Genomic DNA, 26,079 nt, shown 5'->3' on the forward strand with positions numbered 1-26,079 from the left:
TTTTTTCCCTTTCTTGAAAATAGGAACCACATTAGCTATTCTCCAGTCTAACGGAACCACTCCCGAGTTTACAGATTCATTAAATATTATCGCTAATGGGCCTGCTATTTCCCGCGCCAATTCCTTCAATATTCTCGGATGAAGATCGTCCAGTCCTCCCGATTTAGCACCATTAAGGCATTCGAGTTTTGTTTCTACCTCGGATACGGTAATCCCCCATTCTGTTTGCCCCTCTGTCACGGTGCTAGTATCCCTAATACCTTCATTGGCCTCATTAAACACCGATGCAAAATATTCATTGAGATATTGTGCCATGCCTAGATTATCTTTAATCTCCTCTCCGGCGAAAGTCTTCAGCGGTCCTACTTCTTCCTTCCCCCCTCTATCTATCCCCATACACCCCATCTATCTATCTATCCCCATATACCACATTTATCTATCTATCTACATACTCCCCCTCTATCTATCTATCTATCTATCTATCTATCCCCATACACCCCATCTATCTATCTTCACACTCCCCCTCTATCTATCTATGTATCTATCCGCATACACCCCATCTATCTATCTATCTATCTATCCCCATACACCACATCTATCTATTTATCTATCTACATACTCCCCCTATCTATCTATCTATCTATCTAGAGGGGGAGTATGTAGATAGATAGATGGGGTGTATGCGGATAGATAGATACATAGATAGATAGAGGGGGAGTATGTAGATAGATAGATAGATGGGGTGTATGGGGATAGATAGATGTGGGGGTGTATGGGGGTAGATAGATAGATGTGGTGTATGTGGAGAGAGAAAAAGGGAGAGAGAGAACTCCATTGGCTTTAAGCCCTTTTACATTTTATGGGACTTTTCTGTAATCTCAGCTCCTTGAACTTTTTCGTGGTCCAAAGCAAACAACAACCCTGGAACCCATGTACACAGAGAATGGTCGTGCAGGAAGGAGCCCAGGGAAGCCAAATCAGATTCAGCTGTGTCATTGACTACAAGCCGGCCAGTGTGTTGCAGTTGGATTTTCCCCGCTGACCCAGTGGCAGGCCACTCCGCTTCTATTAGGGCCCTGGGATGGGACGTAGGTGAGTGGGAGGGCCTGGGTTCCCCTACCCCCGGCAACCCAACGTCAGAAGTGGTAGCCTCCCCACATGGTTGTCAGGAGGCCTGCATTGGTCTGGCTCCCACCTGAATCCGGATGCCAGACGGTTGTGCTGACTCTCCCACCAGAGAGGTAACCTCCCCTAGACTGCCACAGCTCTGCCGGACTGTAGGCCAGAGCCCCCCTACTTGCTTGCTGCCCCACCCTGATCAGTGGCCAGGCAAATGGACCTTCTGTTGCTCTGCCTGCCTGCCTGTAGGCCACAGCCCCTTCTCGATTGCTGCCCTGCCCTGATTGAGGGCCCTGGGCAAACAGACTCTCTACCATTACTTGGCCTGACTGCAGGCTAGAACCATTAACACTGAGCTACTTTTCCCCTGAACCAAGGTACCCGGAAGTATCATAGCAAAGGGCGTGGTCTCCCGCCCAGACGGACGGGGAGGGAGCCGTGAATCCCTTACAGTCTCTCTTTCTACTCATTCATACTTTTTCTCTAAATATGTCAAAACACAGGCACACAACCTTCCCCCGGCCAAACACAGAAAAATAATACAAAATAAATTTTCAAAATGGCAGACGGCACCAAAAACATACACGACTGGAAATGGGGAGGGAGGGCGGGACGTAAATGCTATACAGTGCATGGAAACCTATCAAAAAGTACATGGTGATGAAAGCTATCGAGCAGTTAACTACTCACATGGCTGCGCAGAGCAGGCGGCCAATGGGGAAGAAGCCATGGTCTGGCACGAAGCTCCCAGGGAAGGGAGGCTGGCTTTTCCCAGAGCTAGGGCAGCTGGGCAGCTTCAATGACCGGGCTCTCCTTAGTGCACATTGTTCTTATCCTATGAAAGCATGTCCATAGGCTGCTGTGGGCTGGCGGGTGGTTCTTGAACGCCTCCAGGATGAAGATGGTCTGAGAAGCCAGGCTTTGGACCGAGGAGTTGCTGTCCTGCTGCAAGCCTTTGAGGTCTAAGATTGAAAGGAAGGAAATGGAGGTCAGAGCCACAGAGCTCTGGAGAGCCCCAGCAAACCAAGCCAGTGCTGTACCTCTCGGCCTGTGACAAGGAGGCAGCAGGCTGGGAGGCGGGAGGCAGGGGACTAGCAGGAACAACCAGCAACCTTCACTAAACATCCCTGCTGCCCTCCACAAATGAGGGAGCCTCCAGACACAGGCAAGAAGTCCCAATGAACCCCCATTTACTCACTATTTCTAGGACTGCCCCATCCCTGCAGTATCTGAGCACCTCATCCCTGCCTGTATTTACCCTCCGCCTTCCCCCCAATGCACAGATGGGCACTTAGGTCCAGAGAGGGGGAGAGTCATAAAGGGGGCTTGGACATTGTTAGGCTATGCCTAACTTTAGGTGCCCTGCTGCCATCCAGGAAATGCCGAGGAGGGAGCTCAGCCATTCTCTAGCTCTGGTTGGGAGGCCCAGCTGTGAACCTGCTCTGGGAGTGAGAAGCCTGAGCTATATCACTCCCCCCCTCCACCATTCGCCAACAAATGTGGAGATGCTGCTCTGCCCTGCGCTGCCCAGGGGTCCGGGCACGCAGCAAGGAGGTAGGTGACCGGACGTCACCTCTGCCTCATTTGGAGCAGTGGCTTCACCCCAGGCACCCCACGTGGAGGTGACTGCTCTAAACACTGGGCTAGTGAGTGCAAGGGGGGAGGCAGCACCCCACCTCGGCTGTGTTTGGGGGGGGGGGCAATCGTCTCTGAAGGCCAGCCAGCTCAGGCCCAGTTTGGGGATCTGCCAGGCCGCAGCTCTGAGGTCAGGGCTAAGTGCCTGGCACATGCCAACCAGCAGACACGACAGGGTGAGGGGGCAGCTGATCAGGGGTTTGGGGATCTACATTTTGCATCCCTTTGTGGCTCTCGCCCGAGATCCTGCTGGCGTCGGAGATTGAACCCAGCCCACGGCCCTGGGCCGTTCATCCCCCTAGCGCTCAGTGCTCAAAGCAGGTACCACCCACCGTTGCAGATGGCATCCAGCTTGTCCTGGCTCCTCTGGTCCAGCTGCCGGGCAGCGAGCCCTACACATACAAACAGCTCGTCACATCCCCGCATCCCCAGCGAGGGTGTCAAATGTCACCCTCCAAGCAACCCCTCGCTTCCCCCGCCCCTCGCTGGCCAGGACGGTGCTCCCGAGTCCCCAGGGGAAAGGGTGAGTCCCCAGGGATGGTTACAGGGCTGGTTGCCAAAGGAGAGCACAGCACCTTGAGGGTTCACTACCAAGAGCCCATGGTGGGGTATGGGGGGGGGGAATGGGGACTGCATGGGGAGCAGTGGGGTTAGAGGGGGCCCATCAGCCGATCAGGGCAGTTTGGGGTGAGCTTGCTCCTGCGGACTTCTGACACCCTTGATCCTGCATTGGACAATCAGGAGCCCAAGGGTTACTTCTCGCTGCTGGCAGGGACTGAGGAGAGCCTGGGACCGGATCCAGCCCCCCTGTTAAAGGGACCCCTGCTCTGTGGTTACCTATGAACCTGATGGCCGCTTGTCTAAGTGGAGTCTGTGGGTTCTCCAGAAAGGCCATGGTCTGGCACAGAAAGTTGTTGGCTCTCCCCTTGTAGCGCGTCAGCTAGGACCAGAACAAGGGAGCACAAGGTTATTAAAGGCCTTTCCGTCCCGCAGGCCGGGTTCCAGGTGTGTGGAGCGCACGTCCTGTTTTCACCCCTCTTTCCTGTGCCGGGGGGATCACGCAGAGGGACTACACCCAGGGCCAGGAGTGGTCCCAGGGCTGGGGCTCAGTGTGGGCACAGAGCCGGGCAATGGGGGGTGCCCTATCCACCGATTCCCCCGCTCCTACCACGAGGGCTGCGCAGTGAATGACCTGAGGGCTCCCTCACCAGGCAGTCACAGCTTTGCCAGATATCCTTGCGCTGGATGAAGCCACCAAGCTGGTGCCACTTCAGGAATTCTGCCGCACTGCTGAGGGTGTCCCAACACACCTGCAAAACAAGTGGGGCCAGGGCGAGCCGGCCACGGTTACGGGAGCTGGAAGCCACTAGCCTCGTTACCCGGAGGCGGGGAGACCGTGCATGCTGAACGCTTCCCGGCCCCAGGTTGCTTGCGGAAGGGCGGTGGTGTGGCTAAGGCAATAGCTGGAGACCTGACTCAATTCCCAGCTCTCCCTGCAGGAACTCAGGCGAGTTGCTTAGGCCCAGGGCTGCAAAGGGATTTAGATGCCTAATGCCTATGGGTGATCAATACTTTTGAGGCGCTAGGCCTCATGCTGTGCCTCAGTTCCCCTCCTCATGGTGGGTAGGAGGGAGAATTCATTAGTGCTGGTGGCATTTGGCTCCCAAGTGATGGTGGCCATGAGCGCTAGCATGTGCAGAGACACCTGGGGCGGGGAGTGGGGGGGCGGCTTGGGCATCTCATGTCTAGTACGGGCTGTCCGGGCCGCTTGGCCAAGGGCACACTGGGTCCTGCGCACCATCTGGAGACTGGGTAGCTCTGCTCCTGGTAGGGGCCATGGCCAGGGTTGTGCTCTTCCCACCAGCACAGCCAGGGAATGTGCGGAGGCCAGTGGCTGTAGGAGTGGTGAGTAGGGTTACCATTCATCCGGATTTACCCGGACATGTCCTCCTTTTGTGTGCTAAAAATAGCGTCCGGGGGGAATTTGTAAAGCACTCACAATGTCCGGGATTAGCAGAGCGAGCGGCTGGGAGGGCTGCAGGGAAGTCCCGGGCTGGACTCAGGAGCAGCTGTAGAGGAGCCGGATCCGCCCTGCATTCTGAGCCGGCAGCTCCCTTGCAGCCCAGTCCGGCAGCACTGTGCAGGGCCAGACCGGGTTTTGTTGTGCAGGGCCAGGGACCGGGTTTTGTTGTGCTGGGGAGCTCAGCCACGTGTCCGGCTCGGTTGCACAGAGCCCAACACTCTGTTCTGAGCAGCAGGGTAAGGGGGACTGGGGGCAGGAAGGTTCTGGAGGTGGCAGTCAAGAAACGGGGGGGGGCTTTTTGGAGGGAGTGGAGAAAGTTTTGGGCAGTCAGGGTACAGGTAGGGGGTAGGGTCCTGGGGGGCAGTTGGGGGGGGTCTTAGGAGGGGGCAGTTAGGGGACAAGGAACAGGGAGTCTTAGGTAGGGGGTGGGGTTCTGGAGGGCAGTTAGGAGCAGGGGTCCCAGGAGGGGGCAGTCAGGGGACAAGGAGCAGGGGGGGAGTGTTTGGGAGTTCTGGGGGGGGCTGTCAGGTGGCAGGGGTGGGGAGATGGATCGGAGCAGTCAGGGGACAGGGAGCAGAGGGGTTTAGATGGGTTGGGAGTTCTGGGGGGGGGCTGTCAGGGGGTGGGGAGTGGTTGGATGGGGCGTGGGAGTCCCAGGGGTCTGTCTGGGGGTGGGGGTGTGGATAAGGGTTGGGGCAGTCAGGGGACAAGAGGCAGGGAGGCTTAGATAGGGAGTGGAGTCCTGGGGGGCAGTTAGGGGCAGGGGTCCCAGGAGGGGGCAGTCAGGGGACAAGGAACGGGGGGAGGGTTGGGGGTTCTGGGGGGGCGGGAAGTGGGAGGGGCAGGGGCGGGGCTAGGGCGGGGCTCCTCCCGTCCTCTTTTTTTCTTGCTGAAATATGGTAACCCTAGTGGTGAGGCGACCCCTCCCCCCACCCAATCTCTCAGCCTGGCTGCAGGGGGGGAGTGTTGGGCTCAGAGGATGCAGGGAAGACTCAGCAGTTGGGTGGGGCGCCATGGTCATGGCGCTACTGCACTCAACGTTCAAGTGATTTTGAGCGCCTGACTGTCACAGCACTGAGCACCTGCCCTCTGTCAGCGAGACCCTTTAAAGAGGGGGTGTCACATGCTGCCCCCTCAAAACAAATTACTGGTCACTCTGTAACGGTATCCGCTGCAGGCTCCAGCTCGTGGCCTCACCTGGGACACGTTGGGACGCTCATCATGCACAAGGAGGAGCAGCGGGACCAGGCTCTGGAGCACATGCGCCTTCATCCGCCTCCTGTCGAGCCCCCTTACAAGCTCCAGCAGGTGTTTAAAGAGGGTGATGGAGAGCACCCGGAGCCTGCTGGTCACCTGCAAGAGACGACGTGGGGAGGAGACGCTGTGACAGTCATTCTCACCCAGCGGGGCGAGCGCTCACTGTGCCAGAGATGTCTGCCCTGCAGGGGGTATTGGTAACTCACCCCCCAGCCATACAGCCACAGCTGGGGCCAGAGTCTCATGGGCATAGCGCCATTGAAGACAATCGAGATGCAGATTTCCACCAGTTGAGGGGCTGGCCTGGTAACTTCTTGGCCAGGGAGAGCAGCAAGGTGGGGTGAGACTGCCCCTGGGCTCTCACAGCCAGCTCTGGGCACACTGACATCAGCACACACCTGTGTCAGCCAAGGGGGAATGCTCAGGGCAGAGCAGCGCCAGGACAGGGGCGGCAGAGAGGGAGTGATGAGGAAAGATTCAAAGAGCGAAGGAGGGGGTGTAGTTTGTCCTCCCGCTTTGCGGGCCCAGCTCACACTGCTCTTGACCCACAGCGGCCCTCTAGCCAGGCCAAGGGGGCCAAGCGTGGGGGGCAAATTCCTACACTGGTGTTTGTTCAAGCCACGCACAGGGACCTGGGGTGGATTTAACCCAGGGCCAAGGAGTGGTAAATGTGCAGGAGTTCCCAGATAGGGGGCCTTGGAAGCCATGACTGGAAGCCACCCAGCCTCCAGGGGCTCGGAGTGGGCTGAGGGTTGCCCCACTCCTGTGCATGGGTTTCTTGTTAACTCAGAGCCAGCCCCGCTTGGTCACATGGTGCTGCTGGGCCCCCGCCCTGCATGGCTGCTGGCAGAGCTGAACCAGTCCAGTGACCAGGGAGGCTGGGCGAGCTGTGCCAAGCAGGGAGAACCAGGAGCAATAGCTGGATGCTGTAGGGAGGGGCCACTGCTTTCTGGGAGGTGAGGCTGAGGGGGCAGCCTGGGGACGGGGTGACTTGAGCTGTTCTGGGAGTGGCTGAACCTTTAAACGGTGACCCCAATCAGCAGTTACATGTCACCTCCGGGCACCAGGTTCTAGACAAGGCAGTTCTCTGCGTGACATCTGTTGTAAAAGTGTTCATAAGTTCACCTCACCTCAGTCCCTGGAAAAATCATGGAGCAGGTCCTCAAGGAATCAATTATGAAACACTTAGAGGAGAGGAAAGTGATCAGGAACAGTCAGCATGGATTCACCAAGGGGAAGTCGTGCCTGACTAACCTAATTGCCTTCTATGAGGAGATAACTGGCTCTGTGGATGAGGGGAAAGCAGTGGATGTGTTATTCCTTGACTTTAGCAAAGCTTTTGATACGGTCTCCCACAGTATTCTTGCCGCCAAGTTAAAGAAGTATGGGCTGGATGAATGGACTGTAAGGTGGATAGAAAGCTGGCTAGATCGTCGGGCTCAAGGGATAGTGATCAATGGTTCCATGTCTAGTTGGCAGCCGGTTTCAAGCGGAGTGCCCTAAGGGTCGGTCCTGGGGCCAGTTTTGTTTAATATCTTTATTAATGATCTGGAGGATGGTGTGGACTGCACTCTCAGCAAGTTTGCAGATGACACTAAACTGGGAGGCGTGGTAGATACGCTGGAGGGTAGGGATCAGATACAGAGGGACCTAGACAGATTTGAGGATTGGGCCAAAAGAAACCTGATGAGGTTCAACAAGGACAAGTGCAGAGTCCTGCACTTAGGATGGAAGAATCCTATGCACTGCTACAGACTAGGGACCGAATGGCTAGGTAGCAGTTCTGCAGAAAAGGACCTAGGGGTCACAGTGGACGAGAAGCTGGATATGAGTCAACAGTGTGCTCTTGTTGCCAAGAAGGCTAATGGCATTTTGGGTTGTATAAGTAGGGGCATTGCCAGCAGATCAAGGGATGTGATCGTTCCCCTTTATGCGACATTGGTGAGGCCTCATCTGGAGTACTGTGTCCAGTTTTGGGCCCCACACTACAAGAAGGATGTGGAAATATTGGAAAGAGTCCAGCGGAGGGCAACAAAAATGATTAGGGGTCTGGAGCACATGACTTATGAGGAGAGGCTGAGGGAACTGGGATTGTTTATTCTCCAGAAGAGAAGAATGGGGGGGGGGGGATTTGATAGCTGCTTTCAACTACCTGAAGGGGGGTTCCAAAGAGGATGGAGCTCGGCTGTTCTCAGTGGTGGCAGTTGACAGAACAAGGAGCAATGGTCTCAAGTTGCAGTGGGGGAGGTCTAGGTTGGATATTAGGAAACACTATTTCACTAGGAGGGTGGTGAAGCACTGGAATGCTTTACCTAGGGATGTGGTGGAATCTCCTTCCTTGGAGGTTTTTAAGGCCCGGGTTGACAAAGCCCTGGCTGGGATGATTTAGTTGGGAATTGGTCCTGCTTTGAGCAGAGGGTTGGACTAGATGACCTCCTGAGGTCCCTTCCAACCCTGATATTCTATGATTCTATGATTCTTTTAGCCTGTTTATCTGATTTGGCTGCGCTCTTCCTGTCTGGCCACTTCGTAGTAGGTTCTTGGAACAGTAGTTCTGAGTTGTCTTTCCATGAGGAGTTGTGCTAGACTAGATGCAGGAGCTGCTGTTGGTGTTGATCTGTAATTCAGAGGAGCAAGGAATGGATCTTCCTGCTGTCAGATGTTTTTGGCTGTCTGTGCAGCTCTCTCAGCCTCTCCATTCGCTTGTGAGTAATTTGGGCTGCCAGTGATATGAGCAAAATCATATTTCATTCAGACTGACTTAAATTCTGCTGCAGTGAATTGTGGGACATTGTCCATCACTAGTTGTTCTGGATACAGAAATGAGCAAACGTACACTTCAGTTTCTCAATAACACTGCAACATGTTATGTCTTTCAAGTACATTATTTCTATATAGCTGGAAAAGTAGTCCACAATGACCTGGCAATGATGTCCTCTGAATTCACAAAAATCTGCAGCTAGTCTTTCCCAGTTCTCTCTCTTGTAGAGGTGGTTGTTCACTGGTTCAGCATTGCCTCTTAAGTTGATTTGGACTAGATCACCTTTCAAAAGCCCAATAGCATCAGATCCTCAAGTTCTTCCATCTTTCTCACTAGGCCCATCATGGCTGCTACACTGCAGCTGAGAAGGTTGTTGGTCTTTGATCTCATACACACGGAACGCAAAGCTTTTGTCTTTGTAAATTGGTTCGGTGCCCATGCAGTTCAAAATCCCTTCAGGGAGGGTCAGAGCTGTGTGACATCAGCTCTCGAGTCAACTTTAAAGTCAATAGTCTTGCTTTGAATATTCAATGTCACTTTCCAGGCGGGCGCCATGTCATCACAAGTGATAGATCCCAGAATCAATGGGTCTTGATTGTCTGCAATATGAGTCAACTCCCTGACTGCTTCAGTGCAACGAACAGCTGCAAAATGTCCATATTTCAGGCATTTATTACAGCATGCGCCTCTGGCTGGACATGTATCATCCCTTGGGATATGACTTTTCCACACCTTGTGCATGTAGACTGGCATTTGTCCCTCTTATCCTGCGAATTCTCTCTCCTTACCTCAGGGATTTTATGAGAAAGACTTTTAACACTTAAGTGTCTGTTTGTAGCTTTTAAGCTAGTTGCAGGTTTTTCAATTTGCTTTTGCCTGTTGTTTGACTAATTCTGACTCTTGCTAGCTGTATAGCTGTGGGTAGAGTTAAATCTCTCTTCGGCGGTAGCTACTGTGAAAGGTTTTTAGCAGTGTTGTTATAGCTGTGACAGTCCCAGGATATTAGAGGTAGGTGAGGGAATATCATTTAGACCTCACCTGGCTTGTCTCTATGAAAGGTTTTTATCTTTTAACCCAATAACCAGCCTGTTTCTGAAATTTTCATGTTTTACATTCCCCAAATCACAGTTTTCAGCCAGGGGATGCAGAGGTCTTCTAAAACTTTCAACATTTTCCCCTGGTTCTTGAATTCTTTGCTGAAAACATGCTCTTTAATAAACCACATTTCCCTTGGTTATAAAGTGTGCATCAATCCTAACCACAACCCTTGCATAGTTGTCTTTGTGATGGTCTTCAGTAAAGTCAAAGGAGGTAAAGATATGCTCTGCGTGCTTCTCCATAGCCTAAATTAAAGTCAATACCTGTATATCCCCAGTTCCTTTGTGCAGCTTGTTTGCAATGCAAAATCGTGCCAAACATTGTTTCCAGTCTGTCCATTGTGAAGGGTTATGAAAGGTGACGTTCTCTGGGGAATCAGAGTGGGACATGTTGATGAGGTCCTGCAAACTTCGTTGCTGTTCCTTCCGTCTGCAACCTGTGTTGCTGTTTTCCTTTGGTTTCTGTTCTTAGTTTACTCCTGACACCATATCATGTTCTGTACCAGATATGTACTGCCTACAGAGCTTGTTTACACACACCAGATGGACAGTGCTTAATTTGTAATGAAAGAGGTGCTGGGGCTCAAGCAATTTTTTTACAATCATAACTGATGCAGCAAGCCCAGAGATGCCAGGGCTAAGCCCTGGCAAGCCCTGGCACAAGTTGAGCACTGCAGATGGGTTCATCATAAGAACCGTTAATGCTCTGCTGGATACAGCTGAGGTTCATTTAAATAAGGTATTTTACAGAGCATCACCTAGTAGTCGAACAGTATCATACAGGGTAACATGCCATTACACAGGTAGCCTGGCTTGTTTGCTAGACTCCATCCCATGTTAATCTTACTAGCCAGCTGCTCCTGCCCCCGGTGTCAGCTCAGAGCAGCCGGGCAGGCTCTGCACAAAACTTATGGGAGCGGTCTGGGGGCATCAGAGCTGCACTGCAGTGGGCATAGGCAGATGTTGAATTGGCACCTCGCTGGTCTTCCCTCCAGTTGTTGAGGCCTATTTGCCTTTCCCTGGTGATGGGCGTTGTGTTCATTAACGCTATTTGGATTTAACACCCCCCCCATAAAGAACCTGTTCTGTTCCCCCCGGGCCCGAGAGAGGTTTGGTTTAAAGGGCTCGCCCCAGGGCGAGATCCTGCAGCTGGGGTCCAGGAGACCCTGGGAACAGCTTGAGCCGGGCCTGTGCCACTACTAAATAAAGAGCGGCAGGGTCCCAGCAGAGTTCGGCAGGGCTGAGGGTAGTATTTAGTGTTGTGAAAGCTGGGGAGGTGGGTGGACGCTCCAGGAGCCCCCACTGGGGGTTACCCCTAGAAGGCAGTAATGGATGGGCCCCTTTCTCCTGCCCACTTGCTGGATCTCATCATCCAGTGGGGGACTGGACATCAGTCTGGTGAACGTGCCGGCGGGGGCTAGTTTGTGGTTATGAAAGACCTGGGGAGAACTAGGCCCTCCTTTGACGCTGCGCTGCCATGAGAACAAAGGGGAGAGGAAAGGGTGGTAGCTGCAGAACCTACAAACGGAGCCGTTTCCTTATGGAGCTCCCAGGCCAGCTGTGGGATTCCTGGCCAGGGAGAGGAGGGGCAGGATTTTCACCAGGGTACCATCACTTGTCACCCTGGAAGCCAGCAAGAGCATTGCAGCACCCTGTGCTGCAGAGGCCCCCTCACTGCATGCAGACTCAGGAATGCATGTCCTTCCACAAGGGGAGCCTTGTCCCCAGGCTGCCCTGATCCTTGTCAGCAGGCCTGCAGGACACAAGGGTTCCCATCCTTTCTGCCATACGCTCTGATGGAGAGTGAGGTAGCAGAGGAAGGTGGGAATGGGCTCACGTCATTTACAACAATCCTTTTTCTGGCTAGGACCATACACAGGCCCTGCTAGCCCACCCGCCAGTCCCCATTCACAGGTCCGCAGTTTGAACGGTCTCCCATGGGCCACCAGGCCTTACATCATCAATGAAAGGCAGGAGTTTCTCAGCCACTTGCACAGCCGCGCGGCTGGCGCTCTGCCTGTCCATGCCGGCAAGGATGTTTTTCAGAACGGTGATGGCCTCGGCGATGATGTCCCTGTCTACCTCCTGTAGTTGCTCCAGGACCTCTGGCAGCAGACGCTGGAGTTTCCCCACCTGCGTGAAATGAGGAGCTGCTTTACAAAACACCCTCCAGTGACCCACAAGCCATTTCCAAAACAACGTCCACCTCCCCTGCAGACAGAGGCATGGGAACTAAGGGGGTGCTGCAGCACTCCCAGGTTTTACACGGGGCTCTGCTCCTGGCCCCGCTCACAGGGTCCCAGCTGTCAGCCCTGCGCCAACCCCCATCTGTGGCCCCAGCCTCGGTTCCCTTGCTCCATCCACCTCCCCCGCCCCCGGCTCCTGGAGCCATGGCCCTGCTCCTGAGCCCAGCTCTAGGGGTGGCAGGGGGTGTGGGCAGGGGTAAGGTGGGGTGCAGCACCTCCACTATAAAAAGTCTTCCAGCGCCCCTGCCTCCAGGTGACATGTTAGAACCTCAAAGCCTTTGCACAGCCAGCTAGGATCACGGGCAGCAGGGCCGGCTACCTGAAACATAAGCAGCTGCTTCCTTGTACCCCAGATCTCAGGGGATGGTATTTATTAGCGGGTATCATCTGTGGAAAGTTCTCTGCACAACACATTGACCCCAAATAAATCAAGTCTATTATTGTTATAGGGGTTCAAATAGCACCTCGAGGGCCTATCTGCAATCAGGGCTTGTGCTGGGGGATTTCCAGGCACAGTAAGAGACGTCCCCTGACCTAGAGCTTACAGGCTAGGCACACAAAGGAAGGATTTCTATCCCCATTGTACAGACATGGAACTCAGGCACAGAGAGGCTACGTGACTCGCCCATGGTCACCCAGGGAGTCTGGAAGAGCCAGGAACCGAACCTGGGTTCTCCCGAGTCCCTGTCCTTACAGCCCAGCCTAGAGGAGGGAGCCAATTTTGCACACGAGTTCTAGGGTTGGTCTGTTACTAAAAGCCAGATTCAATCATTTCTGTATTTGGTTTTTGAACCTTTCAAAGACAGCCCCACAAAACATTTTTGGAGAGGGTCCAGAGAAGAGCTTGAGAACATGACCTATGAAGGAAGGCTGAAAGAATTGTGTTTGTTTAGTTTGAAAAAGAGAAGACTGAGAGGGGACATGATAGCAGTTTTCAGGTATCTAAAAGGGTGTCATAAGGAGGAGGGAGAAAACTTGTTCACCTTAGTCTCTAAGGATAGAACAAGAAGCAATGGGCTTAAACTGCAGCAAGGGAGGTTTAGGTTGGACATTAGGAAAAAGTCCCTAACTGTCAGGGTGGTTAAACACTGGAATAAATTGCCTAGGGAGGTTGTGGAATCTCCATCTCTGGAGATATTTAAGAGTAGGTTAGATAACTGTCTATCAAGGATGGTCTAGGCAATATTTGGTCCTGCCATGAGGGCAGGGAACTGGACTCGATGACCTCTCGAGGTCTCTTCCAGTCCTAGAATCTATGAATCTATGAAAATCTCAACCGGCATCAGGGAAAAAAATGTGTCAAATACAGGCTAACCGGTTCCGGAAGAAAAAATGAACCACAAGCAAGTGAAAACCAGGCTGAGGCGCATGGAACGATGGGAATGGTGTATGACAAAGAATTACAGTCACGCCCTCTCCATGTCTGATAGAATCGTAGTCCGGGTTTAATAAACCGGACTGACCCGCTATTCTCAAGGTAAGTAAATTATCATTAGTGAGAGTTGCCTTCAGATTGTCTCCTCTTTACCAGGCTGCCAGATCTGTGTATTTAAGCCCCAAGGGTTTTCTCTGCCTTCACTATACTGTGTGTATCAAACTTGTTATGAGATCTTAGCAGCAAAAGGCCCCTGTAGAGCTCTTCAGAGGAGCAAGTGCTGCGGGACAGAGCTGTGACATCAACAGTTAAAACCTATGAGGCTTTAAAAGGGGATTTGTAGGAAAAAATGGTTCCTAATTGAAGCGAAATGGCTCTGTCTGGGCGTCCCTGATCACTGGTGTCACCAGCATTCCCTGGGGTCTAGAGTCCACAGCTCTGCTGCTAATCTAGTGCTAGGGTTCTTTGGATCACAGAGACCCCAGACACAATCAGGCCCGGCAGTGCCAGGTACTGCACACACCCAGAGACACACCCCGCAGGAGCCAGGCTTGGAGACTTGCCCAAGGTCACCAAGCAGGTCAGTGACAGAGCCAGGAATAGAAGCCAGGGCTCCTGACTCGAGGCCAGGGCCATGTCTCCATGGAAGGTTTCAATGACCCCAGCCCTGCAGCAGCTCCCTGCGGTTCTGGGTTTATCCCCCAGCCCTCCTCCCCTCTCACCTTCTCTGGGCACAGGGACAGGTTCAGGAGGCCTTTGAGCGCCAGCCAGCGCACCACAGTGTTGGGGTCTCTCAGCTGCCCACTCAAGTGGTCCAGGATGGCGTCTTCCTGCTTATTGCCAAGGTCAGGGCACTGGAGGAGCTAACACATCAACAGCGAAACAAGCTAGAGAACGGGGCTGGACCCTCACGACTCATCTCTGCCAAGGGGCCCTTAGCTCCACCTGCCACGGGCACAGCATGCGCTGTACGCCGGGCACCGCGATTGGTCACTGTGTGTGCCCCACTGAAACGCTGCTAGCGCAACGGGCCCTCGAGGCTCCAGCCGAGATCAAGGCCTACCCTGCTCCCTCACTAAGGCTCAGCTGCATGCGGAGCAGGGAGGGAGGGGGCTGCAGCCTTGTGTTCCAAAGGGCCGCCCGGTCTACGGGGGGCAGGTGAATTGGCCGTGGATGGGCCCGGCCTGCGCATGGCATACGGACGTCAGAGGGGGCTTCAGGGCCGAGGTCACACAAGGGACCATTCTATGGAGCTGAGCCTAGGGGAACAAGAGACACCCGACCCTGGGCTTTGCTCCAGCCCCGCAACACCAGCTGGGGCCGGTAACAATGTCCAGAGTCAGTGACTCCACCCATAGGGCTTTAGGAGCTTTCCCTGCCCCTGGTCACCCACCCACCCCCAGAGCCACCTACTCCTCTCCTGGCCATAGGCATGGGCGGCGAGTTCTATGGGCCCTCGGTGCCTGGGCACCATGGGCCTCGGCCCCGCCTTCTGCCCCCACGTCTCCCGGGCCATTTAAAAGAGCCCGGGGCCCCCACTCACCACCCGCAGTGCAGCGGAGCTGAGCGGCTTCCTGCCTGCTTGCTCCACATGGCTGCCGGCCCCTCCCTGCGGCCCCTGAGTGGGGTGGGTCTGTGTCCCACTGTCACGGAGTGTGGGGGAGTCAGGGCCCCGCACCCCCCACTTCCTGTGATTCACCGTGACTCTCACCAGCCAGTAAAACAGAAGGTTTATTAGATGACAGGAACACAGTCCCAAGCAGGGCTTGTAAGTACAACCAGGACCCCTTTAGCCAGGTCCCTCTGGGGGGCAAGGATCTTAGACCCCAGACTTGGGGTTCCCTGCCTCTTCCCACCCAGCCCAAAACTGAAACCAAAACCCCTCCTGCAGGCTCTCTCCTCCTCCTTCTCTCCCCCTCTCCCTTTGTCCAGTTTCCAGGGCAAAGGTGTCAACTTGCCCCACCCCCCTTCCTGGCTCAGGTTAACAGGCTCAGGTACTGTCCCTCACCTAAAGTCATCCCCTGCTCTCCCATCCCCCATGCAGACAGTCCAGTAAAACTAACCGACATACCCAGGTCAATCCACCCCGCTCCCTACTGCGTCACACCCACCCCAAGCGCCCCTGCAGCCAGTAGGAAGCTGCGCGGGCAGTGCCTGGGGGTAGCAGCACACGGAGGCCCCCAGGCCCGCCCTGCCTAGGAGCCCCAGGTAAGCGCCGCACCCTCCCAACTCCTCCCAGAGCCTGCACCCCCACCCCTTTCCCACACCCCACTCCGGCCCCCAAACTCCTCCCAGAGCCTGTACCCCCTCCCTCCACACCCCCTCCTGCCCCCAAACTCCTCCCAGAGCCTGCACCCCCACCCCTTTCCCACACCCCACTCCGGCCCCCAAACTCCCTCCCAGAGCCTGTACCCCCTCCCTCCACACCCCCTCCTGCCCCCAAACTCCTCCCAGAGCCTGCACCCCTCACCCCTTCCTGCACCCCCACCTTCTGCCCCAGCCTGGAGCCTGCACCCAGCACCCAAACTCCATCCCAGAGCCTGCACCGCAGGCCCCTTCCCCCACCCAAACTCCCTCCCAGGGCCCAACCTCTCACCCCTCCTGCACCCCAATCCCCTACCCCAGCCCAGTGCCTGTACCCCAGACCTCCTCCCCCCGCCCAAACTCCCTCCCAGAGACTTAGACAGGTGGGAGGCAGTTTGGAGGGGCGGGCTCTGCTGGTCACCACCAAAATTTCTACAAACCTGCCGCCCCTGGCCATAGGTCAGTCCCATGCCACAGTCACCGCTGGGCTAGGGCTGTTCTCACGACCCTCACCCGCCAGTGAGGCTCACCTGAATGAAGAACGCCATGGCCGGGATGTACCGCCTATCATCCCTGCAGTTGAGGATGGCCATCAGCTCCTGGAAAATCCAGCAACGCTCCTGGAAACTGACCGAAACCATGGCCCTGGCATGGGAAACACAAACACCACATCATTGAGGTGGGCAAGGACTGGTTCTCCATTTACAAATCTAACCAGACCAGTGCCACAGGACAGGGGATCCCGGGTGACTAGTCACGTGCAGCAGGCATGGACTAGTTCCTGCTGGCTTAAAATGCCCAGCAGCCTAACTGCTAGAGACCCAGACCCTTAATCACTCTACAGGGAGCCCTTCCACGAGGCCAGCTCCGAGCACGCAGCGCTGGGCTGTGTGACCAAGTGGGAGGGACGTTCTTAATGTCTCCTCTGAATACTGTGTGGTTGCCTCAGTTTCCCCTATGCATTTCTTAAGTCTCCAGTGTGCATAAATGGCTGACAATCTGTCTCCTAGCAACAAATGGCCAGGGCCCTTCCCCCCTTGCAAGGGGATAGCTAAAGGTGAACAAAGATCAGGTGACCTCCTGGCCCAGGAAAGAGACAAAGGCCAGAAAGGAGGGGCTGGAGGGGGGTTTCAGTTGGGAGCTGGCTGGGGACGGGAAGTGAGTGCGGACGGAGTTGTCTGCCTCGCTGGGCCCCAGAATGGACCCGGCTGAGGGGTCCCGTTTGCTGTACCTACAAGCTCTGTTTTAGACTGTGTTCCTGTCATCGAATAAACCTCTGTTTTACTGGCTGGCTAAGAGTCACGTCTGACTGCGAAGTGGGGGTGCGTGCAGGATCCTCTGGCTTCCTCAGGACCCCACCTGGGGGGACTCGCTGTGGGAAGCGCACGGAGGGGCATATGCTGAATGCTCCAAGGAGAGACCCAGGAAGGTGAAGCCGTGTGAGCTTCTTGCCCTGAAGACAGTCTGCTCCGAGGGAGAGGAGGCTCCCCAAAGTCCTGACTGGCTTTGTGGAGAGCAGTTCCAGAGCATTGCCCGGGGACTCCGTGATAGGCTGCAAGAGAACTGCAGATAAAGAAGGGCGTCGGTGGGCTCGGTGGCCTTTCTCATGTGCCCAGATATTGGGTGATGAGAGACAGAAGGTGGGTTAGGGAATATCTTAGATTGGTCTAAGACAAGTGTTAGAGCTTTTTGTGTTAGCGTCTCTCTCTCACACACAGATGCTGGGCCAGCCAAAGACATTCCCTCCCCCGCCTTGTCTCTCTCATGTGCTGGGCCTGACAGGGCTACACCAACGCTGCAGACAGACATGACGGAGGCTGTCTTTGCCCAGCCACGCCTGCCAGAGCCACGCAGGAAGCGGTTTACGCCAGGCAGCGCAGGGTGGAGAAGTAGCTGACTGACCCCTCAGCCAACGGCACAGAGGCTGTGGCCTCTTCCACGCAGGCGATTGGGAGCCGCGTCTCACCCAGCGGGGAAGGCGATGTGGCCGTGTCCTGGGCCCAGGGACGGGAGATGCTACTGCGGTCAGTTCTGGGCAGCAGCCCCAGGGACAAGACACTCACCGGGCAAGCACCAAGACGCCTTCGTGGTGCATGTCGGCGTTCACGAGCATGCCCCAGCCACCCTGCTTGTGGATGAACGTGGTCTGGTCCCTGTAGCCAGCACATTGGAGCAAGGCTTGCATGGCATCCACCGCATACCTGCATGCAGAGCGAGCCTCTTGTTACTGAGCGAGCCCAGGCCAGGCTCTGCCGTGTGCCTGCGGGCGACAGTTCAGAACCGAGGCGGGATGTCGGGCTGGTGGTACCTGACAGGGCTGAAGGATGCAGGCGTGTCCCCCTGGTTATTCACCCTCTCGTTATGCATGGACAGCTCCACCGTATATGTGATCTGGAATAGCAGGGCGATGGAGAGCTGAGGGAAGAGCTCCTTCACCTGCTGTCTGCAGGCCTGCTCCTTGAAGATCTCGTACAGGGCTCTGGTGGCCTGCAGCCAAGAACAGGAGACAGATGTCACTGCAGGGCCTTCGCCCTTTCCACGCTCCCCCGAGGCACCTAGAGAGGAGGGGTGGGCTGGGGGCTAAGGCCTGGGATGCTGGATTCAATTCCTAGCCTGTGTGATCTTGGCTAGAACCACAGAAGGGACTTCGGCTCAGCGTTGCCATGCCTAGCTTCATGTGCCCTGCTGCCCAGTGGACTCACAGCCCTGAGTTAAGTGCCCAGGCTCCATATACGCTCCAGAGGGAGAGTCAGTTGGGCCAATTGTTAAAGAGGGTAAACGGGATGGCCTGGGTAATTTCAGGCCTGTCAGCCTGACATCGATCCCAGGCAAGATAATGGAGCGGCTGGTACAAGATTAAATTAATAAAGAATTAAAGAAGATAATTTAATTAATGCAAATCAACATGGGTGTATGGAAAATATTTCCGGCCAAGAGAATTGCGATCTGTTTTTTGATGAGATTACAAGTTTGGTAGAGAAAGGAAATAGCATTGGCATAATGTATGTAGACTTCTGTAAGGCGCTTGAGTTGGCGCCACACTCCAGTTTGATCGGAATCCTAGAAGGATACAAAAGTAACGTGGCACACATGAATTGGTTATAAACTGGCTGACAGGTCTCAAAATGTAATTGTAAACTGGGAATCAGCATTGCACTGGTGTGTTTCCAGTGTGGTCCCCGCAGGGATCGGGTCTTGGCCCTACACGATTTAACATTTTTATCAATGACCTGGAAGAAAACATAAAATCATCACTGATAAAATTTGCAGATGACACAAGAATTGGGTGAGTGGTAAATAATGAAGAGGACAAGTCACTGATACAGAGCGATCTGAATCGCTTGGTAAACTGGGGGGCAATCAAACAGTATGTGTTTTACTATGGCTCATTGTAAATGAATACATCTAGGAACAGGACGGGGAATTCTCTCCTGGGAAGCAGAGACTCTGAAAAGGACCTGGGAGTCCTGGTGGATAATCAGCTGAACAGGAGCTCCCAGTGTGGCGCTGTGGCCAAAAGAGCTCATGTGATCCTGGGATAAATAAACAGAAGAATCTCGAGTGGGAGTATCTGGCACTGGTGTGACCCACTGCTGGGATCCTGGGTCCTGTTCCAGTGCCCACAATGCAAGAAGATTGTTGATAAATTGCAGAGGGTTCAGAGAAGAGTCGTGAGAATGATTAAAGGATTAGAAACCATGTCTTATAGTGACAGGGTGACCAGACAGCAAGTGTGAAAAATCAGGACGGGGGTTGCGGGGTATTAGGAGCCTATATAAGAAAACGTCCCTAAAATCAGGACTGTCCCTATAAAATCTGGTCACCCTACACAGTGAGAGACTCAAGAAGCTTGATCTATTCAGCTTAACAAAGAGAAGGTTGAGGGATGACTTGATTACTGTCCATAGGTATTTCCCTGGGGAACAAATATTTAGTAATTGGCTTTTCAGTCTAACAGAGAAAGGTCTAACATGATCCAGTGGCTGGAAGTTGAAGGTAGACATTCAGATTGGAAATAAGGCATACACATCACAGTGAGAGTAATTAATCATTGGAACAATTTACCCAGGGTGGTGATAGATTCTCCATCACTGACCATTTTTGAATCACGATGGGATGTTTTTCTTCAAAGACCTGCTCTAGGAATGATCTGGGGGCAGTTCTCTGGCCTGTGTCATGCAGGGGATCTGACTAGATGATCACAGAGGTCCCTTCTGGCCTTGAAATCTATGAAGCTAAGAGTGGGGAGCTGCCTAAACCAGCCAATAGGAAATGCTGAGGAGAGGGGTGTGGCCTAAGCCCTACCCCCAAAGGGAATTCGGTATCTATCTCTACTTGGGAACACTTAAATAGTCATTGGAGCAGAGTTTAGACCCCGGGTCTCCCAGTTGGGTGCCCTAACCACTCGGCTAGAGACAGTGGTGTAGTCCAAAATTGGAAGGTACTGGAATGCCACTAAAATATTGATTTTCATAAACATGAATTATACAAATTCACATTTTATTTGTCTACTGAATTTCTGGTACAGTAATACTTGGCTAAACCAGGCCTGGCTGGAGACAGGCTGGCTGTCCAAAATAACAAGGTATTGGATTTTCTTTTTTTTAATTGTGTACACAGGGGTCGGCAACATTTGGCACACGGCTCGCCAGGGTAAGCACCCTGGCAGGCCAGGCAAGTTTATTTACCTGCTGACGCAGCAGGTTCGGCCGATTGCGGCCCCCACTCGCTGCGGTTCGCCATCCCGGGCCAATGGGGGCGGCGAGAAACCGCGGCCAGCACATCCCTCGCCCGCGCCGCGTCAGCAGGTAAATAAACTGGCCCGGCCCGCCAGGGTGCTTACCCTGGCGAGCCGCGTGCCAAACGTTGCCGACCCCTGGTATACACGCGCACACACACACACACACACAACTATATTAGCTATTCAATTCATTTTAACTGTTGAAATCATTATGCTGAAATGCCATTAATGTGTACACAGCACACTATGTAAAAGATCTAAAGCTAGACAGTACAGTGAGAGAAACCCAATGAATGCGTAGCACGTTTTCTTTTTACTTTAGCCTATAGGCTAATGAAAATACAAAATAAATCATGCTGCTGCACTATAGACATTACTCTATCAGGTGGAAATAATAAAAGTTTATTTTAAATTGAAACTAGCTAGTAGGTTACACAAGTAACACAAAATACATCAAGGCATAACAGGGGCTGAAGTAGCAAAGGCCTGCTGTAATGCATTTATCTAATTTCTACAAGTATTTCCACAAAGTGTCTTTCTCCATCTTGTAATTTATGTGTCTGTGAATCAGAGGGAGAACAAGGATGTCTGAGCCAAGTTCTGGCACAGCTGAGAGGATGCCACATGGAAAATGAAGGGCCACGGAGCCTGCTAAACATGAGCAATGACATATGCGGAATAAGCCGCTTGCTACATTTGCCATTCACAATCATAGTCATGTGGCTAAATCCACGCTCACACTCAGCCGTGCTGCATGAAATCACACACGTGGAGCTGAACAGAGGTTTCAGCTGAGCTGGCACTTCTGACCAGTATAGTCAAGAAAGTCACGCTAGGCATTGACTATTCCAAATCGGTTGCACAGCTGCCCTACCTCCTTTTCACTTTATCTAAGAATAATGGGTCACTACAAAAAGTAATTTTCCCTCTGCTGATACTCACACCTTCTTCTTGTTCTTTCTTGGTTTCAGGTGACCGGCAGTAAAGCGTATACAGTTTGTCAAAGAATTCCAAGTGATTTACAGTTCTTACTTCACTTAACGTTTCAGCAGCTGCCAAATCCAACCTGTGATTCACACACTACCTCGCTAGAACATTTGGGTACTTCTTCACAATACAGCTCGCTACGCCAGAGTTCTTCCGAAGCATAACACTAGCACCACCACTCGCAAATACTACAAGAGTAATTGTAATCAGAATTCGATTTATTGAGGCATTTCAGCTCACAATCTACAGTGCCTGAAGCCGTCTGACGTGGAAGTGCAATCAGATCAAGAAACATGAAGTGAGGATAATCATCCTTCAAAGTGTCACATTTTAAATAGATTCTAACTGTTGATTCATTGCTCAGAGTAGTTGATTCATCAACAGACATGGCTATCTTTCCGTCACTCTCCGGCATCTGAGCACACATTCGTCATTTGCAAGGCTTTCGGTGCATTGCAGATGAGATAGGGTCTAGCATGTCTGTAGCACTGAATTGTGAACACAGATCGATACCAATATCTACACCATGCAGTATGTGGAATTCAGTTAAATCGGGACGATCCGAGTAGGGTCTGCCATGTTTAGCAATGTAATATGCCATTCACTTTACCTGCACAGTTGTGTCAAGTTCTGATTTTGTCATGTTAACCACTTCATCTTCAAAAGTTGAGGTTTCTGCTTCTGTTGAAAGCTGTAAAGCTACCTGCAGTTGAATCTTTGTGTTCCTTTATCTTCATTGGCAGAGATGTTAATCTGGACTCTCAGCTAGGTCCATAAGGAGAAACAGAAAACTACCACCACCCTACTGCTATGGAGAGACCCTGATGAAACTTTGCTACCGTTAAGGCATCCAAGCTTACCATCATGGCAGGACAACCAAGGATAATCCCTCTTCTTCAGCATCCACTAACCAGAATTCATGCCAGCTGGTCTTTGGCTGTTGAAGGGTAATCTTCACAGTTCGTTCTCACTGCAATAGCCACCTCAGTGAACTCCATTACAGGAAGAGCTCTGTTTTTGTGTTTGTGTCTGCAGTCGAAGCACGGCTGCTACTGTCTTCGTCAGCACCTTTAGCCTTCTCAAAGAAGTAGTTAGGAAGAGAAGAATTTCCTAATGCTCTTTTCACTGCATCAGAGGACTGCTGGCTGTAACAGACAGTTGTGCCGGAGATGTGAATCATGTCATTTAGCTTGCCTACTATGTGCGTTCTGGCTCGATTACAATATTGTTGTCTGGTGTTGTTTCACATCTTTATTAATGACCTGGATGTAGATAGAGAGAGCAAACTGGTCAAGTTTGCAGATGACACAAAGCTAGGAGGAGTCACCAATACTTTAGAGGAAAGAGCTAAAATTACGAGGGATCATGGTAAATTGGAGGACCGGGCTATAGACAACAAAATGAAATTCACCAAAGACAAATGTGAGGTGCTACATTTAGAGAAGAAAAATCAAATGCACAGATACAGAATAGGGGATAACCAGCTTGGCCGTGGCACTTCTGAGAAGGATCTGGGAGCTGTGGTCGATCACAACCTCAGCATGAGTCAGCAATGCGATGCTGTTGCAAAAAAAAGCAAATGCAATTTTAGGTTGCATTAACAGAGGTATAGCATGCAAGTTATGGGAGGCGATAGTACTGCTCTACTCAGCACTGGTTAGGCCTCAGCTGGAGGACAGTGTCCAGTTTTGGTCACCAATGTCTAGAAAGGATGTGGAGAAACTGTAATGGATCCAGAGGCGAGTAACAAAGATGATCAGAGGGATGGAACACAAGCCATATGAGCAAAGGCTGAAGGAACTGGCTATGTTTAGTTTGGAAAAGAGGAGATTAAGGGGGGACTTGATAACGGTCTTCAGACTTGGAAGGCTGCCATAAAAAAAAGATGGAGAAAAGTTGTTCTCTCTTTCCACAGAGGGCAGGACAAGAGGCGATGGGGTCAAACTACAGCACAGCAGATGTAGATTAAACCTCAGGAAAAGCTTCCTAACGGTAAGAAGAGTAGGACGATGGGACAGACGCCTAGGGAGCTTGTGGAAACTCCTTCGCTGGAGGTTTTCAGAAGGAGGCTGGAGCCATCTGTCTGGGGTGGGTTAGACACAACAAGTCCTGCCTCGTGGCAGGGCGCTGGACGAGCTGACCCTGCGCTCCCTTCTCACCCTGTGGTTCTAGGAGTGCTGCTGAATAGCACCAGGAGAGCGTTTCGGCGTGTTCCGGCTCGACTATAGCACTGGCTAGAGTCACGCTCTCTCTCTTCGGCCCAATGACTTTACCCAGTGGGAGACTGAGAGACACCCTCAGGCAGTGACGGGGACACACGGCGCTCCTTCCCTTGCTGCAGGGGCTGATACTTACAGCCAAGGGGACCTCTCTCTGAGAGACATGATGGTGGTGCAGCGGCTGCTCCTGCAGCGTGTTGAGCAGCTCCTTTAGGACCTTTCCTGTGGTCTGGCAGTGGGATGCCAGCATCCGCCACATCTCCGCAGCAACGCTGCAAAGGGAGAGAGCCAACGGCACTTGGTCAGAGCCCGGTCAGCCTCCTGCACCACGCCCCCCCCGGCACCGGCACCCGCCTGGGTCTCCTTGCACCAGCCAGCTCTTTGTTGCCCTCCCGCTGCTGCTGGTGCAGGCTGCCTGGGGACCGGGTCTGAGTGTCAGCCCCAGGGGAGGCTGAGGGATGCCATACAGGGTTTTGCAGGCTGGTCTGTCTCCAGGGCAAGCCAGCCTGCAAAACCCTCCAGGAGAAGCAGCAGCTCTGCAGGGAGAAGGAGATCTCTGGAAGGTTCTGCACTCCCCTGTCCCTGGCAGCGGAACCAGTCCGGGGGACCCGGAGCGCAAGCGACGGCAGCCCCAGCCCCGTACCTGTCACATGACAGCGAGCAGCCCAGCAGGGTTCTGACCACCTCCTCGCTGTACTGGTTGCCCAGCACGAGAAGGGTCCTGAACAGCTCCTTCCGGGACAGCGGCTCGCTGATGGAGTCCAGGTTCTTGTAAATGCTCATCACAGCCTCCGACACCTGGAAGGGAAATGAGGAGATGGGGGCCTCGGCTTCCTCGCACTGCTATTGATCTGGGGTGCCAGGGACCTGCTGCACCTGAAAGCCATCTGCCCTCCCAGATCCTCTTTGCCAGCCCCAGACCTAGAGCACAGGACCAGTTCCCAGCCTATCGATTCATAGACTGCAAGGCCACAAGCGGCCATGGTGATCACCTAGACCAGGGGTCTCAAACTCAAATGACCACAAGGGCCACATGAGGACTAGTACATTGGTCCGAGGGCCGCATTACTGACACCTCCCCCCCGCCGCCCTCGGCCCCACCCCCACCCCACCCCTTCCATGAGGTCCCACCCCTGCCCCGCCTCTTCCCACCCCTTCCCTGCCCCCATTCCAACCCCTTCCCCGAAATCCCCACCCCAACGCCGCCCCCTCCCTGCCCCCAGGGGGTACAGGAGGGCTGTGGGGTGTGGCAGGGGCTCAGGACAGTGGGTTGGGGTGTGGGGTGCAGGAGGGGTGAGGGGTGTGGCAGGGGGTCAGGGCAGGGGATTGGGGTGCAAGAGGGGTGCAGCAGGGGGCTCAGGGCAGTGGATTGGGGTGCAGGAGGGGTGCAAGGTGCGTCAGGCGGCTCAGGGAAGGGGGTTGGGGTGCAGGAGGGGTGTGGGGTGCGACAGGGGCTCAGGGCAGGGGGTCGGGGTGCGGCGGGGGCTCAGGGCAGTGGGTTGGGGTGCAGGAGGGCTGTGGCAGGGGGTCAGGGTGCAGGATGCGGCAAGGGGTTCAGGGCAGGGCGTTCGGCTGCAGGAGGAGTTCGGGGGGCGGGCTCTGGCCTGCCCTGCCCCGCCCCCACGCTGCTCCGGGATGTATGTATTGCTGTTGCTTCAGGCACCGCCCCCAGCATCTCCCATTGGCCGGGAATGGGGAAACGCGGGCAATGGGAGCTGCTGGGGGCGGTGCCTGAAGCAACATCAACACACACAGCAGTGTGCCCCCTCTTCTCCATGTTCCGGCCGCTTCCCGGCACGGCGCGGGGGCAGGGCAGGCAGGCAGGGAGTCTGCCCTGCCCTGGTGCACGTCGGGCCGGAGCCGCTCTAGGTAAACGCTGCGGGAGGGCAGGAGCGGGGGCTGCGAGGGGCTCGCGGGCTGCAGAAAATTACCTCACGGGCCGCATGTGGCCCATGCACCGTGTGTTTGAGACCCCTGACCTAGACTGACCCCCCCTCCCCCCCACATTGCACAAGCCAGAGACCTGCCCCCCAATAACACCTAGAGTCTCCCACGGATGGGCTCCCCCAGCAGGGTGTTCTCACTGCGGCTCTTACCCTCTCCAGCCTTGGGCCGGGGACCATCAGGATCTCATGCAGCATGTGCCTGGCCACCACCGAGTCATGGACGCTGGTGTCTCTCATGCTATCAATAGCAGTGCAGAGGAAGTCCATGCGCTCGGATCCGTTGAGGTACTTCCCAAACATCTGAAACAAACCCGCCAGTGAAACCACTTTTGCTGCCCAGCGCGGTTCCAGTCAGTCACTGGCCCAGCC

The 26,079-nt window shown here is 54.0% G+C and overlaps 1 protein-coding gene across 1 annotated transcript; it reads right to left on the bottom strand.

Annotated features, from left to right (window-relative positions):
* Positions 1-1,789: 1,789 nt before the first annotated feature.
* LOC128835691 (maestro heat-like repeat-containing protein family member 7) lies at positions 1,790-18,459 on the bottom strand. Its single transcript, XM_054025277.1, has 10 exons — positions 18,126-18,459; positions 17,881-18,018; positions 16,348-16,462; positions 14,236-14,376; positions 11,849-12,025; positions 5,975-6,130; positions 3,963-4,064; positions 3,592-3,694; positions 3,087-3,146; positions 1,790-2,081 (listed from the first exon to the last, which is right to left on the bottom strand). Exons 1-10 carry the CDS (start codon positions 18,182-18,184, stop codon positions 1,897-1,899), a joined length of 1,236 nt encoding a protein of 411 aa, XP_053881252.1. The 5' UTR covers positions 18,185-18,459; the 3' UTR covers positions 1,790-1,896.
* Between the last annotated feature and the right edge of the window lie 7,620 nt (positions 18,460-26,079).

This window comes from Malaclemys terrapin, chromosome 4 (assembly GCF_027887155.1).
Source record: "Malaclemys terrapin pileata isolate rMalTer1 chromosome 4, rMalTer1.hap1, whole genome shotgun sequence".
NCBI classification, from domain to species: Eukaryota; Metazoa; Chordata; order Testudines; family Emydidae; genus Malaclemys; species Malaclemys terrapin.